The following is a 20,450-nucleotide window of genomic DNA, read 5'->3' on the forward strand; positions in this document are numbered from 1 at the left end:
CTATGAAATGGAGAAAAACAGAAAGGGGAAGAGGAAGAAAAGAAAAGAATGAATAAATAAAAATCAGAAAGGTTAAAGAACCGCAAAGTTCCCAGGGATCCCACCGACGCAGCTATGAGGTCTGGGGAAGTCGCTCTCAGGTGTCGCAGTACAGCCTGGCTAGAAGGCATAGAGGTATACAATGCCTGGTATTCAAGGATCAGAAAGAGAAGGAAAATATAGAGAGACGAGAAACTGAGAAATGAAGAAAGACAAAAAGGGAAAAAGAGGGAAAATAAAACAAAACAAATTAAAAAAAAAAGATCAAGATAGGCCCCCCAAAAAACAGGAAAAAAAAAATCAACGAAAAAAGAAATGCTCTCAGGGATCCCTCTGCACGTCTGTGGAAGCTGAAGGGGAGTTCCTTGCCACGCAGCTCCACCTGGCTAGAAACGCCTCCCAACTGAAGAAAAGCAAAAGAAAACAAACAAACAATTCAAAACGAACAAATGAACAAAAGCCCCGGGATCCCACCAGAGCAGTAGCCCAGACCGGGAAGCAGCTCCACACTCGAATGGAGCTCTGCAGCCCCTCAGGAAGAAGCAAAGATGGCTCACGGAGCCAGGCATTCGAGCAAAAGGAGTGGGAGGCGGCGTGAGGCAAGCAAGAAATCCAAAGAAGCAGAAAAAAAAGAAAAAGCAACACCAGCAGCCAACAAATGGCACTCAGAAAGACAGCCAGTGCGGGCTGGTGTTTCTGGACAAGAGACTGTGTCCGTGGGAAGCAGAGGAGGCCGAGCATGGGTGAAGAAGGGTGGATAGTGGGAAAGCGTATATCACAAATTGCCGGCGCTCTGCAGCCCCTCAGGAAGAAGCAAAGGTGGCACACAGAGCCAGGCACTCGAATGAAAGGAGGGGGGAGGTGGCGAGAGGCAAGTGAGAATTCAAAAGAAGCAGGAAAAAAAAGCAACACTACCAGCCAACAAATGGCATCCAGAGGGCCACCCGCTTGGGTGTGTGGAATCCAAGCAGCCGGCACTTCCCGGTCAAGAGACCGTGGCCGCGGGAAGCAGAGGAGGCCAAGCCGGGATGAAGAGGGGTGGGGGGTGGGAAAGCACACACCGCAAATTGCTGGTTGTTTTGTCTCCCGCTGGACGCTCTGTGAGGCTGCTTTCTCATACCCCCGTTTGCTGGTCTCCGATAGAAGTCCAAGATGGTGGATCCGCTCTGCGTTAGCTGGTAGGGGACCTCTGCACGAATCTCTCCTTGCTCTCCGTTCTCTGTCAGTTTTCTCAGTCCATTTGGTTCTTGGCTGAGTTCTTTATCTCTTCATTTGATGTTTTAGGGTTTCAGGATTGTTGTATTCTCTGTTTGGCTTAGTTTTTCGGATCTTTGCTGTGGAGGGACGGCGTGGTGCTTCTGCCTAGAGCGCCATTTTGCCCTCCAGTCCCTACAGATAATTTAATCTAATTCCTTTATTTTATCATTGAGACTCTTGAGAGCTAGAAAGTTTTAGAACATTTCTAAAGTAGAGCAGGGTTTAGGATCCAGAAAATCAGATTTTCAGTTCAATATTCTAAGTGTGGTAGGCCTTTTTCCCTCTCAAGCAAATATAAGGAGAAATGAATTGACCTTCAGATTTCTTTCCATTGTTGTGTTTTATGTGTATGTGGAGTACACGTGTTTGTAACTGTTGTGTTCTGCCATTTTACTTAATATTTCATAATGGGTTATAAAATTTTGACATGTCTTCAAAAAGTATTAAATGTTTATTAGTTCATTCTCCCTTCTTTCCTTTCCTGTTAACCAAATAAAGTGAGAAACAGATACATTCTGGTATTCAGATAAGGTGGGATCGGAATAGAAAATGACATTTTTATGTCAATTTAAAGGGAAAAAAGGAACTCTGGTAGCACAGTGGTTAAGTACTTGGCTGCTAATGGAAAGGTCAGTGGTTTAAACCCATCGGCTGCTCTGAGGGAGAAAGATGTGGCAGTCCGCTTCTGTAAAGATTACAGGCTTGGAAACCCTATGGGGTAGTTCTGCTCTGTCCTATAGAGTCCTTACTTATTTGTCAAAATCGACTTGACGGCAATGGGTTTTTTGTTTTTTTTTTGAAAAGTGAAAAGGTAACATGAGTTAGAAAGCTTTCAGAAACACTGAAGATACAGTTCTCCTACATTTTTTCCCTACTTGTTTTAAATGGTAGTATAGTATTACATTTTGTTGATAAGTTATGGTTTGATTACTCATTCCTTGTTGGACGTTTTGGGGTTTTTTCCAAATCTCTGAATGCAGTTTAAATTTCCAGTTGTTTTTTGCTAGTTTATAGAGGTATAATGGACTTTTGTATATTGACTTTGTATCCTGAAGCATTGTTGAAGGCAAGGGTAACATTGAATATCTTGCTAAACTCCTTTATTAATTCTAGTAGCTTTTTGGTAGGCTCCTAGAATTTTCTATGCAGATGATTGTGATGTCCTTTGTGAAAAAGATCTTTTTCTTTCTTTCTTCCCAATTTTTATGTTTTTTATTGATTTTTATTGTTTGTTGCATTGACTAAGATGTCTAGTGTCAAACTGAAGTGTAAGATGGCAATGAAGCAAGAAAAAAAGATGTAAAAGGCATAACAAGTTGGAAAGTTTTCTCTGTTCTATTTTCTGAACGTTTGTATAAGAATGATGAATCGACCCTTTCATCAATATGAAGTGTCCTTTATCTCTGGTAACGCTCCTTGTCTTGAAGTGTACTTTGCCTAAAATTTATGTAGCCACACCTGCTTTTTTATAGTTAGTGTTCACATATTTTTTTCCCTATACTTTTAACATGTCTGTGTTTCTCTTGTAAATAGTATATGAGTGAGTACTTTTTTTTTTTAAACCCATTCATACAATCTCTCCCTTTTAATTGGAGTATTTAGTCTATTAATATGTAATGTACTTATTGGTGTGGTTAGGTTTAAATTTTTATTATGTTTACTTTTTTTGCTCTTTTTGCCTTCTTTAGGATTGAGTATTTTTTAATAGTCTATATTTTACTTTTAAGCTATATGTCTTTGCATTAATTTTTTAGTGGTTGCTCCAGGGATTGCCATGTATCATTGTATCATTAATTTTTTTATAGTTTACCCTGAATTAATATTGCAAAAATAAACATCTATAGTTGACAACTATGATCATCTTTATAGGGTCATATTTATAGGGTCTCATCTTCAGTTTTCCTTGCTAGATAGCCCACTTAGTGAAATTCTGAGTATAATGACAAAAACCTTGGGACAAAAACTACATTTTGGTGATTTATTTTGAATTAAAGATGTTTGTCTCCATTCTCATCATCTTTGTACCAAAGTTTATCATTGCAGCTCTTAATAGCATGCAAGGGAGTGAGACCCGGAGAACAGGAAGCCAAAAGCTCTATCATAAATACTCTGCATATTTTTCTCAAAGTTTAAAATTTTATAGCTGTTAAGAGTTGAATAGCTGAGGCAAAAAAAAATTATTTACTCACTTTTGCTTTGACTTTATCTGATATATAAGCGTTTCATGATCAGCCTGTGTTGTCCTGGGATTTTTCATAATGCATCTTTAATTTTCTCATTGAAGTCTTTTGGGGAGATAGGCTGCTTTTCTGATATGTCTTTCTCATTAACACAAAAAGTACCTGTAATTAGAATTAGAAATCTGTTTTCCACGAATACCTAAGTATTTCTTTCTAGATCTATGATGATAGTACTATTAGATCGCACAATGCTTTTCTTTTCCCCACAGTACTTTTAAAATTTTTTTCTCAAAAAGTCCTCATGTGTTCCAAAAGTGATATCTAACTTTAGTAATACCATTAAACTGTAAGATACGTAAGAAACTCTGAAAGTCCTCTCAGAGTTTAAACAGTAGGCCAGCTGAATACGGGTTTCTAGTTATAACAACGAAAACATCTTAAAACCTGTAACAACTATGAATAATGAGATGCCATATAATGATTAAGAAGTTTTGGTTCACGATATATCAGAACATGAGTACAACCTGTTTTAAATTAAGGTTTAAAAACTTGATTCTGAATTTGTAAGGGGAAAAATTTCTCTTACCAGAAGTATGTAACTGAAAGAATATCTGTTATGCGTATTTATGCATGTTATATGCATATCTGTCAAAGATAAGTATTTGTAGAGTTCATAAACTATTTGAAGAGTTTGTTTAACCCACACCCGCATACTCTTTCATACACACAAGAGTTCAACTTAAAACCTTCCTTTTCTCTGTAGGTTAACTATTTGTAAAGTGTTTCAAGAAACAATGAGGAAATGGCTCAGTGCCTCAGTCAGGGAGAATTCCAATGACATCTGCAGTGGAGAATTATGTGGAGAATGGGAAACAGAAGAGACCAAGATTGGAAGAGCAGGTGGGGGAGTAGGACATTAGGTCAGATGTAATCAAAACATTTATATAGAGCTTTAAACAAGTATTTTTTATTGTGTCTGTAGTACTTTAATATGTGATTATATTTAATAGAAGAGTAAGTAATAGTTGCTCAAATCACTTATGGTATAACGAAGAGAGGGTATATGTTTATGTGAATGATGTAGCATAATGTAGTAGACTAGAGCTTTGGAGAATACTCTTGTTATAAGAAAAGGATAACATTTTATGTTTCAGGCTACCTTCAGAGTAAATTAGGCACCTTATGGTTAGGTTTAAAATTTTTGTTTGTTTTTTTAGCTACAGCCCTCCTATTAGGTAGTATTAATTTGGAGTGATATTCTAAAAGTATCAGTTCTGATATTTTTTAATATAAGGAATTTTTAAAACTTTATTTTGAAATAATTTTAATATTAGAGATGAATTATAAGAATGGTACAAAGAATTCCCTACACTTTTCTCCCATATTTATCTATTATTCTCTGGAGATACACATATATATATATATATATTTTTTTCCCCCCTGAAACTTACATCAGTGTATATTCCCTAGAACAAGGATATCCTTTTATATAACATATAATTATCAAATCTGGAAAATTTAACATTAATATAATACTACGGGACAGTTCTACTCTGTCATATGTGGTCGCTGTGAGTCAGAATTGACTTAATGGTGCCTAACAACAATTGTTAATATAGGGAGCCCTGATGGCACAATGGTTAAGCACTCGCCTACTAACTGAAAAGTTGGTGATTTGAACCCACTTAGTGGCTCCATAGGAGAAAGACTTGGCATTCTGCTACCGTAAAAAGTACAGCCTAGAAAACCCTATGGGGCAGTTCACCTCTGTCACATGGGGTCACTGTGAGTCGAAATCAACCTGATGGCACCTAACAACAACATTGTTAATACAGTCTACATTATCATTTTGCCGATTGTCCAGAAACTATTTACCAGTTACTATTGACTTGATTCTGACTCATGGAGCTCTCATGTGTGTCAGAGTAGAACCGTGCACCATAGAGTTTTCAATGGTTGATTTTTCCTAAGTAGATCACTAAGCCGTTCTTCTGAAGTGCCTCTCGGTGGACTCAAACTGCCAGCCTTTTGTTTAGCAGCCGAGCACATTAAACATCGCACCACCCAGGAACTCCCAATTGTCCCAATAATGTACTTTATAACAGCTCTCCTTTCCCCCCATCTAGGATCCAACTCCTGTTGCCATTAAGTCGATTCCGACTCACAGTGACACTATAGGACAGAGTAGAACTGCTGCATAGAGTTTCCAAGGCTGTCATCTTAATGGAAGTGGACTGCCACATCTTTTTTCTGCTGAGCGGCTGTTGGGTTTGAACTGCTGATCTTTCAGTTACCAGCCGAGTGCTTGACCACTGTGCTGCCAGGGCTCCGTAGGATCCAGTTAGGATCATATATTTAATTGTCACATCTCTTTAGTCTTTAATCTGGCACAGTTGCTCAGCTTTTGTTTTGCATGACAGTGACATTAAATAATAACTAGACCCAGGAAGGCTTAGTATCAAAGAAGAATTTTTAAAGAATATTAAAATTAGAATTTGTTATAAATCATCATTTGAATTTCTACTTTATAATTCTCCTTTCTTTTTGGACTTGCTGCCATATTTTAATATCATAAATTTTCTCTTTCTCTACATGTGACATTTATGGTCTCTACTCATTTCTTCCAGCTTAGATGCAAAGAAGAAACTTTTAAACTAATTCTAGTTTTCGTTTTACAATAGAGTTGAACTTTTCAAGGGGATTATGTGTCCATTCACATGTGGAGCTAGTGAGCCAGGTTGGGAACCACTTAACTTTCTGACATTTCTTGACTTTCTTTCTTTTTTTTAAATAATATTTAGTGTTTTTTCGGTTAAAGGTCACACAGCAAATTAAGTACCTACTTAACAGTTTCCACACAAATTGTTCAGTGCTGCATTTTTCACAATGGGCCAGTGTTCTAATTGCGTTCTGATTGTTCTGTTTCTGGTACTCCAGTCTCCCTGCCCCCCTATCTTCTCATCTTTGTTTTAGAGTTTCACTTGCTTTCTGAATGGCTTCATTGTAAAATAAATAATGATTATAAATCAGTTAAGAGTTCATACCATAGAATTTGGTATAAACAGGTAGGATAATGAACTGGAATTGAGGAATGTTGGACTTTGGAGCTTGATAGACCTGCTTCGAATCCCGGTGATACTAGGTACTGGCTGTGTAACCCTAACCAAGATATTTAACCTTAGAGGAGAATTTAGATAAAATGGGGCTAATATCCACAGCATAAGTGTTTTTGTGAAGAATAAGAGATAAGGTATCCAAAATGTGTAATGGTGCCTGGCACATAACTGGTACTCAGTAAATATTTACTACATTTTTATAAAACCATAGGATGACAGCACTAGAAGAGATCTTAGAAATCACCCAAATAATGAAACTAGTTCAGAAAGGTTAACTGATTGTTACCTCCTGCATAGAGTGTAAGCACCTTGAGAGTAGGGACTGTTTTTATCTTTTACTTTATGTCCTTTAGAGTATATAGAGCACAGTGATGGACTTTAGATACTTGGTAAATATTGTTTAAGTATACCTCAGACATCCAAATTCAGACATATTACAGTGTCAGATGTGTTATTTTTATCTGGTTTTAAATATTATCGATAAACCGTTGAGAATCACATAGCTCTTAGAATATGCGTTAGTGAAAAATGTAATCTCAGGCTTATCAGGCTATCAGTGGAAGTGGATCAGAGGTCGAGAAAACATATTTTGATTGCTAAATTTTTGTATTCATTACTGAGAAAGCTTTTAAGCAGGCATAATTAAGCTGTCACTTCATAGTGAATTACTTAGTTTTGGCATAATAGTTTTTCTTTAGTCCTGGTCTGTTTGCTGCCATGCATGCCTATAATACTTCACCCTTGGTATGCCATCAGGGACCATTTGACTCACTTTTAGATTTTTAGTTTCATGTTTGGACACCTGTAACTATTATAAGAATATTTCATGAGTTTTATTCTTTTGTAGAGGTCTTTCAAAGAACAGAGGGAACACTTACATATATATATTTAATAGACTAAATAGACTAAAAACTAGTTCTATCTTTAAATTACTATATGGGGGTCACTAGACCATTTATAAATCAAAGATGCTTTGGGAATATTAGTGGTCTTTTTTCCTATGTCTTAGAAATATAATGTCTTGGAAATATTTTGCTATTTCATCATCCAGGGAATTATTTCATTATTACTTATCAATTATTCTCAACTGTGCTAAGAAAAAAAAAAAAAAGCTGAAATAATAAGAAAATAGAAGAATGATGGAATTGCCTAGAGCAGAGATTAGCAAACTGTGAAGGGTCAGATAGTAAATATTTTAGGCTTTGTGGGCCACATGTAGTCTCTGTGACATTTTCGTCTTTTTTCAAACAACCCTTTTTAAAAATGTACAAACCATTCTTAGCTTCCAGGTTGTACAGAAACAGGCTGGGGGCCTAATTTGGCCTGCGGACCTTAGTTTGCCAACCCTTGGCCTAGAGGTTGACGCAGTAGTGAAAATCATCACCATGGCGTTATCCTTTGATTTTCTTATTTCATTGCCTAAAGTATTGTGTTATCTTTCAAGAAGTGTAAAAGGAGACTGAAGACATCTTCATAGTCTGCTGTATGCTTTTATTGAACAGAATTGGGAATTCAGAATTTTGTAGTTTTTGTTCATAATGACAGAGAAGAAAATCAACAGAGGAAGAAGTTTCACAATTACTAGATGAATCAGTAAATGAATACAAAAAGGTAGGTAGCATTTTAGACTTTAATAATGATGGTGAAGATGATTATATAAGCAGAATATCAGACTATGAATCTTCAGATGATGATCTCTCAGATGAATTTTTTTCAAACTAACAAATCGATGATTGGACAGAATCTTTCTAAGGACCAAAAGAAAATATGGTATTCTTACCCAGTTAGTTATTGAACAAGAAGGAATTTATCACACCGTATTTTGTGACATTGTGGACATGTGGTAAAAGAATGTGTGCTGGTATTCTTTCATCTCTTAACTATGTATGTGCACCAAAATTGGCCAAAATACAGTTTGTAAGTAGACAGACACTGAAAGGGGGTGTGTATACAAAGGTGATTGGAAGACAATAAAATAAAAAATTTCCCTGATCATTCTAAATTACATTTGTCCATCTAAAAATTAGAATGTTTTGCAAATTATGAATCAAAGAAGATGGCTGTCCTCTCTTTAATAAATCATGAGCCATCACAGGTTTCAGAAAATTTTTCAGGTATTGCATTTTGACAGTGCAAATGCCAGAAAAGAACAAGAAGTAACAATAAGCTGGAACTTATTAGAGTTGTGTTTAATATCAGAAGTCAGATTTATAAATGCATATGTTACACGTTTATCCATGGCAGTTGATAAGCAGTTGTATTCAGAGGAATTGGCCCATTTTGGCTTTATATAACTTTAAAATGAGGAATATGTGGAATGAATGTTTGGGTTTGCTGTATTTAAATACTTAATGAAAATTCTGATAAAGTTGTTTTTCTCTATCTCCTTATTCTCCTGTAAATTTGTATAAACTGACTTAAAAATATATACATTTTAAAAATATATACGTATGACAAATGGTGATGACATCTTTTCTTTATATGCTGATATAGGACTAGTTTTCTCTGGCATTTCTTTCTCTTGAGTTGTCCTTTGTGTCAGACCCTTGACTTACATTGAGGAGGGACACTTCGAGAAACAGCTTTAAAAAATTAGCTGCTGCATTTCTATGAGAAATGTTGAGAACTTTATCTATTTTTTTTTTTAAGACCATGTCAGAAGTTTTGCTTCCCCTGTTTTTGCTTTTGTTTTTTGACAGTAAGTCTCCATGTAACTGATCATGTTTTTCTTTTTACTTTAGCTATCATGAATTCTGATCCAAAATTAAACACTAAATGTGTTAAGTCTGTGTATTGTGTTTCAGTGTTTCTTTCTAGTATTTTATGGTTTGTAAACAAGGTCCTTTGTACTTCGGGGGGCATAAACTACTATCTCAAGTCCATTTTAATAATAAGATGGATTAAATGAATAATTCATTCACAGAGTAGATCTCTTTGAAATATAGATTAAAGATTGCTGAAGACTTTTAAGTATTTTCCCCCTTAAGTTGTCCTAGTTGTAGAGAGCTTTAAAACGAGGGAAAAGTCAGAATTGATTGTTTCCTTAGTTCCATCTCTTACAATGGGTCTTAGTTTTACTTAGGGCCTTCCTCATTTGCCAAAGTTTGTATGTGATAAAAGATGGAGGTCAGAGATGACAAGGCTTTCTGCTTGGGCAGATTATTTCTTGGGTCATTATAAATAAGGCAGTAGATGATTGTATTGATCCTCTTTCTTGATTGGCATCATTGGAGCTTGTTAGGCAAACAGCAGTACATTTTCCGTACTTAGCATAATTCTAGGTTTAAAACAGATAATTAGGGCATCAGTGAAAATGGTGGTGTAAGGAACTCCAAAAGACCATCCCTTCATAAAAGCAATGAAAAAACTGTCAAAATCATCATTTTCTCAAGTACACATGCAACATTTTCCTGCATAGACCATATGTTAGCCCACAAAACAAGTTTCAGTAAATTTGAAAAGATTGAAATCAAAGTATGTTTTTAGAGCAGAATTGAATGAAATTAGAAATAACTGAAGGAAATTTGAATTAAAAAACAAAAACCCCTTAAACTAAGTTATGTTTACTGAGAGATATTTACAGTCGGTCCCTCGTATCTGCGAGTTCTGCATCCACAGATTCAACTAACTGCGGCTCGAAAATATTTTTTTAAAAAAAAAGGACTATCCTAAGAGTAAAATTTGAATTTGCTGTGCACCATGTGCTATGTTGAATCCATGCAAATGAAATGATGTGTAGGCATATCCTGCTGTAGCCTCCCTCCATTTCACAAATCTTCAGTCTCTAGCACTCGTTGTTGGAGCATTGTTCACCTCATGTCTTGTCATTCTCTAAACAATACAGTGTAACAGCTATTTACATAGCATTTACATTGTATTAGGAATTATAAGTAATTTAGAGATGATTTAAAGTATAAGGTTATATCAAATACTATGCCATTTTATATAAAGGACTTGAGTATCTGTGGATTTTGGTGTTGGGGCGGGGGGAGGGTCCTGGAACCAATCCTCTACACATACCAAGGGACAACTGTATGTTTGTATTTTTAAAGCATAGAAAAAAAATTTATAATTTATTCATATGCTTGAAAATTTGAGTTTTCATACTTGCAATGAGTATTCTAGTTTTTAGGAATGTACGTTGTGCCAGATTTTTTTTTCTTCAATATTTGATTTAACATTTCATAGTCATAAAAATAGCAGATAGTCTAAAAACTTACTTATTGTATTTTTTTTTTTCTTTCATCAGACTAACATTTTTTTTGTGTGTGTATGCATTGGGTGAAAGTTTACAGAGAAAATTAGTTTCCCATTTGATAGTTTTTACAAAAAGTATTTCTTGACCTTGGTTTCATTCCCCACAATGTGTCAGCACTCTCCCCATTTCTGCCCTGGGTTCCCTGTTTCCTTTAGTCCTGATTGTCTACCTCTTCCTGCCCTCTCATCTTTGCTTTTGGGTAGATACTGCCCTTTTGATCTTCTATAATTAATTGTTCTAAAGAATGTGGTCATCTTGAGTGTTATTGTTTATCTTATGGGCTTGTCTATTGTTTGGCTGGGAGATGGTCTCTGGGAATGGCTTCAGTTCCAGGTCAGAAGAGGTTCTTAGAGCCATAGTTTCAAGGGTTCCTCCAGTCTCTTGTTAGACCAGTAAGTCTGGTGTTTTTTGTGAATTTGATTTTTTTGTTTTGCAGTTTTTCTCCTGCTCTGTCCAACCCTCTATCGTGATCCCAGTCCCAGTGGTCGGTAGTGATAGCTGGGCACCATCTAGTTCTTCTGGTGTCGGGGTCGTGTAAGCAATGGTTCATGTGATCCATTATTCCTTCGGACTAATTACTCCCTTGGGTCTTTGGTTTTCTTAATTCCCCTTTGCTCCAGGCAGTAAGAGACCAATAGTTGTATCTTAGATGGCCACTCACAAACTTTTAAGACCCCAGACACTGCTCACCAAAGTAGGATGCAGAAATTATGAACTATGTTGTGCCAATTGACATAGATGTCCCCTGAATTTGTGGTCCTTTGTCTTCTAGTTTAGGAACTTCATCCTGCTAGGTGTTTGGTTATGTCTAAGAGGTTTTCCTGACTGTACCCCTTGTCTTTGTTTATATGAGCCACACCTATAGTCATGTACGTAGAAATGTCCACCACCAAACCCGTATTTACTGGTGGGTGTATTCCCTTTTGCCCTCCCCCAACAACTCTTCATGTATCTATCTACTTATTTATCCATTCATAAATTATCATTAATACTATTGTTGCAGGATTGTCTAAGCTATAGTAGTTACCATGCTCATTGCTGTCAAGTCGATTCCAACTCATAGTGACCCTATAGGCCAGAGTAAAACTGCCACATAGGGTTTCCAGGGAGCAGCTGGTGGATTCAAACTGCCAACCTTTTGGTTAGCAGCCGAGCTCTTAACCACTACGCCAGCAGGGCTGCAGTAGTTACCATACCAAAACCAAACCAAACCTGTTGCCAACGAGTCAGTTCCGACTCATAGCAACCTTATAGTTGCCCTTTATTCTTGTGTTCCTCTCAGTGCCCTCTCTTGCCTCAGTCATGTTGTGCTGACTTCCCTCATGTTATATATTGCCTTTCCCTTCACCACTATTAACACATGCCTTCTACCTAATTGAGCAGACTAACTTTTCTGATTGTGTCTTATGTGGATTAATGAAATTGGCCAAAATTTCCTAATTATAAGTTAGCTGGTACTTAGAGGTAGTTCAGATGTATACTTAAAGATATATTTGTGTATAAAAGGGAAAAGTGATTACTTAATTTCTTGAGTAAGCTGCAAATTTCATTATTGTCTATTTGATAACAGATCATCAAGTATTGACTTGTATAATCCATGACAGTAAATATGCAGTGTAGTTTATTGGTGACAATGGCAATATAACTTTTTTTTTTTAGTGGAATACATAGTCATTAAAATTTGTTCTAAAAATCTTTATAAACTATTCTTCTCTCATAGTTAGTATTGAGAGTTTTTTACCTAATTAATTCTCATTTGCTTATTTTTCTCTCATTCTGTGAATGTCCATTTTTAGCTGCAGTAATTTTATTAATTTTTAGAGAAGTAACAGCTAATTTTTCTTGTGAGGAAATTTAGTTTTCATTTTTTTTGTTAATTTGCTTAAAACTAAGTAGCCTTTTACATTTATTTGAAAAGAGACAAAGTTGCACATAACAGACCTTTTTAGGGCATATAGACCATAGGTTCTTCACATATTTACAAAGAAATTGTATCAATATGAGTTACATTTGAAATATGTGATGTATGTTCATTTCTTTCAGGTGAAGGAAGTCAGCACCCTTTTGGAGCCATGAATATTGTCCGGACTCCATCTGTCGCTCAGATTGGAATTTCAGTGGAATTACTGGACAGTCTAGCTCAGCAGACTCCTGTAGGAAATGCTGCTGTATCCTCAGTTGATTCATTCACTCAGGTAATAACAGTGCACACTTCATTATTTTCTAAAAGAAGTAACAAATCATATTCTGTACGTTAAAAATAAGCCTGGTAGTTGAAAACATGTAAAAATGAAAAGAAACATACATGACTTAAGTTATCAGTTTCCATGGATATTTGAAGTTAATCTGCTTTTTATATAGGCATTTTAAAAGTTATAAATATTTTGAGAATGTCTTTATAGTTATAAAATATCTCAATGTGATTTTAAAAAATGGGTTCAAATATTAGCTTTTCGAGTGGAGAGCCCCATAAAACCAAATGGGACTAATGAGGTACAGCAGTCCAGGAACAAGGGCCAGAAGGCAGAAGGGGACAAGGAAGCTGGTGATAGGGAACCCAAGGCTGAGTAAGGATAGGGTTGATGTGTTGTGAGGTTGTTAACCATTGCCATAGGGCAACATGTGTACTGTTAAATGAGAAACTGTTTTGTTCTGTAAGCCTTCATCTAAAGTGAGAATAGCAGCACAACTGGAAGAGCGTAGTCGATGTCACTGAACTGTGCATGTAGAAATTTTTGAAATGGTGTATCTTTGGCTATGTATATTTTCACCAAAAAAAAAAAAGGTCGAGAAGGGAGAGGGTTGACATGTTGTGGGGTTGTTAACCAGTGTCATGAAACAATATGTGTACTACTGTTTCATGAGAAACTATTTGTTCTGTAAGCCTTCACCTGAAGTACAATTTAAAAAAAAAAAAAAATTAGCTTTTCCTTTTTCCCGTTCACAGATAGTATGCTAGGTGGTGGTTAAACAAATGTGAACACGATAGGCAAGATGCTTGTGTTCATGGAGCTTAAAGTGACATAATTCTATAAGCGTTTACCTTTCAATCTGTGTATTACAACTCTATTGCTTGTCGCATTTAGTGTGTCTCTGGAGCCAATCTAAAATATCTCATTATTTAAAAAAATTGTTTTATAACCTATTAGACAAAAGTGTATTGATCTCTCCTTGAAAAGATGAGTCTGTTTGTAAATAAATTTTATTTTAAATCAGTTGGAGAAAAGCTGTGCTTTTTATATTTTAAATCCCTTCAAAACTTTATGGATGAAAATTCTGTAATCTACAGTTGACTTGAAACCATTATGTATTTTACGTATATCAAATGAATATCTGGAACTGCTTTTATTTATCGGGTAGTGACTGGCCACTTGTGGCTATTTAAATTTAAATTAATTAAAGTTAAATAAAATAGTCGAAACGTGGAAACAACCACAGTGTCCATCAGCTAGTGAATGGATAAATAAAAAGATGTATCCATACAATGGAATATTATTTGGCAATAAAAAGGAATGAAGTACTGATACATACTATAATATGGATTAACCTTGGAAACATTATGCTACGTGAAAGAATCCAGTCACAAAAGACCCCATATTGTATGATTCTATTTATATGAAATATTCAGAATAGACAAATCTATAAAGACAGAAGGTAGATTAGTGGTTGCCAGGAGCCGGAGGAGGGAGTGGATGGTATTGAGGAGAATGGGGAGTGATAGCTCATCAGTATGGGGTTTCGTTTTGGTGTGATGAAATGTTTTAAAATTGATGGTGATGATGGTTGCATAACTCTGAATGTACTAAAAATCACCTTCCTAATGACATATCCTTTAAGATTTGTGTTTTTTTTGAGAATCCTTCCCTACCCTGATAATGAAAACACTTTGAGAATCCTTCCCTACCCTGATAATGTGAAGATGTTCTCTTATAGTTCTTAATGCTTTAAAGTTTTACTTTTTGAATTTAGATTTAGTTGGTCAGAATTTAATTGTTTAGCTTTAATTGCTTGTGGTATGGGAAGGGATCTAGATTCATATTTTCCCTAATGGAAAACTAGTTGTTCTAGTCCTATTAGTTGAATACTTAGTCCATTTTTCTCTCCTGAGTAATATCATCTTTGTTATATATCATGTGTCACATAGGCATAAGTTTATTTCTGAATGCTTTTCTATTCCAATTAGTTTATTTGCCTGTCCGTTTGCTGGTAAAAGTCTGTTAATATCTGATAGACCAGCTTGCTCCTTCTAGTCATTAAAATCGTCTTAGGTATTCTTCATAAAATAGGATCAGCTTGTTGAGTTCCACGAAAAACTTTGTTGAAATTTTGTTGGAAATAACATTGGGTTTATAGATGTAATTTGGGCAGAAATGCTATCATTACCACGTTAAGTCTTCCCATCCATGAACATGGTACAGGTAGTCCCCAGCTTACGATGTATTCGAGTGATGATGAACCATACTGATGACCATCTTTTTTTTTTTGGTACATCTCATCGTTAGTAATCTGTACTAATGCAGTGTTGCAGCGTGTAATTTGCTGATGTTATCATTCTCAGATGTTCACTCCAGATTTTCAGTTTTATGATTACTCTTCAAAATATTTCAGTATAGATTTAGTTTTCTAAACTAAATCAGGGGCTTCAGTTGCTTGAAGACACGGACCTAAACATACTGATCGCTTTGCTGAAGTTGATAGGCAGATCCAGGAAGCGGTGAGATGTTACTGCAAAATATATGAAGAAAAGGACCATACAGACAATTCTTACTTAGTTTCTGAGTAGAAATGCCATCCCCGTTCCCAGGGATAATCTAGATGATCCAGAACCTTCCACAAGTGCCGTGATTACTGCAACTGACAGAATGCCAACATTGTCCAACTCTTCTTTATTGTCAGAGTAAATTTTTATGATTTGTGTATTTTTTATGTATGTATGGATTAAATATATCTGTAAGTTTATATGTAATGTTTCCAGCCCCCAAAGACAAATACAGATTGGATTTATAAAGATACTGATAATAAGAGTCAGTAATAATGAAAACTAAAAATGAGGTGTTCGACTTATGTCAGAACTGACTTATGATGGAGTGGTTGGAACGGAACCCCGTTGTAAGTCAAGGGACTACCTGTATGTTATGGACTGAATTGTATCCCCCAAAAATATGTGTTGTAAATTCTAACCTGTATGCCTGTGGTTATAATCCCATTTGGGAATGTGTTGTCTTTGTTATGTTAATGAGGCAGGGTTAGTGTAGGGTGTATCTTGAGTCAATCTCTTTCGAGATATAAAAAGAAATTAAACAGGTAGAGAGAGATGGATTGAGGTAGATGCCAAGACACATGGAGATACAGTAGCACTAGATAACTAAGACACTGTATATCTTTTCATTGAACATAATATATGTGTCCTTTATTTGTTTTCTTTCCTGTTTTTCAATATAAGTTTGTAATTGCCACAAAATTCTTATGATCAGCTTGTGTTAGCTTTTTTTCTGAGTATCTTACAGACTTTGCTTATATTATTAATTGGTTATATATATTTTAAAATTTATTTATTTTTGTTTTACTTGATAATATACACAGGAGAACATAAAACTAATTCAACAATTTCTACACATACAATTCAGTGACATTGAATTACATTCTTCAAGTTGTGCAACCATTCTCACCCTCCTTTTCCAAATTGTTCCTCTCCCATTAACATAAACTCACTGACCCCTAAGTGTCGTATCTAATCTTTTGAGTTGCTGTTGTCAGTTTGATCCCATATAGATAGTTCTTAAAAGAGCACAGTACTCAAGGCAGACATTTGTTACTAATTAAGCTAAACTATTGTTTGTTTTAAAGAAGACTTCAGGGGATATTTTTGTTTTAAGGTTTAAAGATTATCTCAGGGCAGTAGTTTTGGGGGTTCATCCATCCTTGATGGCTCCAGAAAGTCTGGATTCCATGAGAATTTTAAATTCTGTTCTTCATTTCCCTCCTTTTGATCAGGATTCTTCTATAGAATCTTTGATCAAGATGTTCATTAATGCTAGTGGGCACCATCCAGTTCTGGTCTCAGTGGCAAAGGAGGCAGTTGTTCATGGAGGCAGTTAGCCACATTCCATTTTCTTCTCCCTGAATGGGAAATTTTTTAAGTTACATGTTCTAATTTTGGTTGTTTGTGTGGAGATTGCTGTTAATTCTTTTTCAATATTGATCTTTTAGTTGCAACTGTCTTAAGATTCTCTAGAGAAAAAGAACTAGGGAGATAAATGTGTTATGTGTGTGTGTGTGTATATATATATATATATATAGAGAGAGAGAGAGAGAGTGATTTACGTCAAGGGATTGGCTTATGTGATTACAGGTCAGGCAATAGGCTGGCGACTCCTGCTGGCTGAAGGGATTGTGAGGGCCTGGCAAGTCCAAAATCCATAGGTCACAGAGCAGGCTGGAGACTCCTGCAGGCTTCCATCTCAAGATCTGTAGATCAGGCAACAGGAAGAGTGCAGAATGGAGAGAGAAAGTGAGTTCTGCCAAAATAATCTATTTTTAGTCTGCAGGCAGACCACACCCTAAGGAACTCCCCTTGCAGCTGGTTGATTATATTACATTAGATTACATTATGGAAGATGATTACATTACATTGCATTAGATTACATTATGGAACCGCAGCTAGTCTAGTGTTTGGCCAAACTACTTGGACCATAGCCTAGCCAAGTTGATACATAAAATTAACCATCATAGCAACCTTACTGAACTCTATTTAATTCAGTAATGGATTCTTTTGGGTTATATTACCTTCATATTATTAAACAAATAAAACAACATAGTATTAAGGCAATGCTGCCATGTAGAAAAGAGACAACAGGAGCCTTTGTGGCTGGTTTTGTATTTCTGAGGAAGTGATGTTGGGAAGATTATTTTTGAGTGAATAGAAGGTAGTATTATCTTTAGTAGTTCATGTACTTTTGGGTTTAGTGCTTAAACCCACTTGATTTTTAGTAACTATGAATTACATTTACTTCTAACTTCTACCAAGGAAACTTGGGAAATGTTAGTGGGTACGTATTTGAGGGCCAATGAAAAGAAACAGGCCAGGAAATAGAGGACATGGAATAGTGTTAACCATTTTCTTCTTTACATTCGATAGCAAGTAAGCAGTTGCTTCTTTATTATATGTGAATTTTTATCTTTCTGGCAAGAAAATGACTTCTTAGAGATGATTACTATTTTATATGAGGAAATAAGTTGATTTGGGTGAATGGTGTTTGAGGAGGGGAGGGTGTTCTGAATGCAGTGGTGGACATGAAAGAAGATACTTTGAAGTTATGGCTACCCTTAGCTTTCGGCATTAGAATGTTTCAAAACTTATGGTCCTTAAAGCTAAGTTAATGGGGGAATATTTTTAGTTAAAAATATTAAGGTCTATAGAGTATTTAGTATAATCCATTAGTCTGTTCTTAATTTTTCAGTTCACACAAAAGATGTTGGACAACTTCTACAATTTTGCTTCATCATTTGCTGTCTCTCAGGCCCAGATGACACCTAGTCCATCTGAAATGTTCATTCCGGCAAATGTGGTTCTGAAATGGTATGGAGTATTTTGTATTCTAATATTAAGGTTTTTAGTAACTACATATATATGTGAATGTATGTCTTGTTTTGTATGTAAACATATTCCTTTATTGTGGACATGAACATATGTTAACATTTTCATGCCATTCAAGTATGTACTATAGAATTCAGTTCAGGGAAGGTTCTTACCCTAAATGCTCTGTTGTATAGTAGCCATTTTGAATTTATAAAGACGGGAAGATATAATTGCCTGTGTTTTAGGGACCACTATTAAGGATCATACGTTTTTGTATATTTTGAATTAGAAGTACCATATATGAGACTTGAAATATCAATCAAAACTTTTTTTAAGTTTAGAAAGCCTTGATCTAAAGTAAACATAGTATCAGGATGGTTTATACTTCACCCTGTACATAAATGACTAATCTGTTTCCCCAACTTTGTCATGTTTCTGTTTTATAGGTATTTCTTTTTGTTTTGAATATCCCAGTGGTGAGGAATACATAGGGAGAGTTTGTTGAGAAGTAGCAGCATGGTGTAGCATGGAGAGCACTGGAATGTACTAGGTTTGAGCTTTGGTGCGATGCAGATTGTGCCTTGAGCAAATAAATTAATCTGCTCATTGAAGATATGAAGGAGGAGGAGTTAGATTTGTTTTTTTTTCTTAGGTCTCAAATTTGCTGAAGATAAACAAATTATGATTTTTGGATGGTGCAGAACTACTACACATAAGGTCACTGTGACTCAGAGCTGGCTAGATGGCAACTAACAACATTATGACTTGTGCTCTCTGATATAAACCAATCAAAACTACTTTATAGTTAAATCACTATGCTTGCTACCTTTTTATAAGACTGATTAAATTCCCACATTATCGTTTTTGCTTTTTCATCTTAGCTTTTTATAAATGACATATACAGTCCTGTGGTTTTTGATAAGTAATTTGGCAGATATGAAGGATTCCATTTCAGTTTTCTTGTAAGCATAAATATGTTTTTTCTTTTCTAGGTATGAAAACTTTCAAAGACGACTAACACAGAACCCTCTTTTTTGGAAAACATAATTTGAATAAAATAATTTTTAATGGTTTCGGAAATTTGTCATGTTTTGAAGATAAATGACCCCATTTAAAAGCATGAAGTCGAAAGAATCATGAAGCCTAATTTAAAAACTACTCAGTGACTATGAAGCTTAATTAAAATCTTTATAAAACTGAAAAATGAAAATATGTTTATCATAAATGACTCTCCCGCTTAAAATACTATTGAGAAACAAAATGTTTTGGCTGTGATTCATTTTTTACTTAAAAATAAAACATACAATAATGTGTTATATGCCATTGTATTTATAATCTTTCATTTTTTTCAGTGGTTTGCTAGAGTAGTTAACTTAAAGTCTATTGGGGGACTTTTGAAAAACATCCTTTTTTAAAAAAAAATTTTTTTTTTTAATTGTACTTCAGGTGAAGGTTTACAGAACAGATAGTTTCTCATGAAACAGTAGTACACATATTGTTTTATGACATTGGTTAACAACCCCATGACATGTCAACCCTCTGCCAAGATACACCATTTCAAAAATTTCTACATACACAGTTCAGTGTCACTGACTACACTCTTCCGATTGTGCTGCTATTCTTACTTTAGATGAAGGTTTACAAAACAAAATAGTTTCTCATTAAACAGTTAGTACACATGTTGCCCTATGTCAATGGTTAACAACCTCACAACACATCAACACTATCCTTACTCAACCTTGGGTTTCCTATCACCAGCTTTCCCATCCCCTTCTGCCTTCTGGCCCTTGCTGTGCCTCATTAGTCCCATTTGGTTTTATGGGGCTGTCCACTCCCCGGCTGAACGGTGAACCTCAGAAGTGACTTCACCACTGAGGTAAAAGGGTGTCTAGGGTCCATACTCTCGGGGTTTCTCCAGTCTCCTTTAGGCCAGTAAATCTGGTCTTTTTTTGTGTGTGTGTTAGAATTTTGTTCTACATCCTTCTCCAGCTTTGTCCAGAATCCTCTGTTGTGATCCCTGT

General features: G+C 35.6%; 1 protein-coding gene across 1 annotated transcript in view; it reads left to right on the forward strand.

The window, feature by feature from the left end:
• Positions 1-19,741, forward strand: part of HIKESHI (heat shock protein nuclear import factor hikeshi) — a 46,185-nt gene extending 26,444 nt beyond the window's left edge. The window contains exons 3-5 of the mRNA XM_004385525.2: positions 12,894-13,045; positions 18,311-18,429; positions 19,422-19,741. Of these exons, the coding sequence (XP_004385582.1) occupies positions 12,894-13,045; positions 18,311-18,429; positions 19,422-19,476 (326 nt within the window). The 3' untranslated portion in view covers positions 19,477-19,741. The remainder of the gene's footprint in view (positions 1-12,893; positions 13,046-18,310; positions 18,430-19,421) is intronic.
• Positions 19,742-20,450: the final 709 nt, after the last annotated feature.

This window comes from Trichechus manatus, unplaced genomic scaffold (genome assembly GCF_000243295.1).
Source record: "Trichechus manatus latirostris isolate Lorelei unplaced genomic scaffold, TriManLat1.0 scaffold00140, whole genome shotgun sequence".
Taxonomy (NCBI): Eukaryota; Metazoa; Chordata; class Mammalia; order Sirenia; family Trichechidae; genus Trichechus; species Trichechus manatus.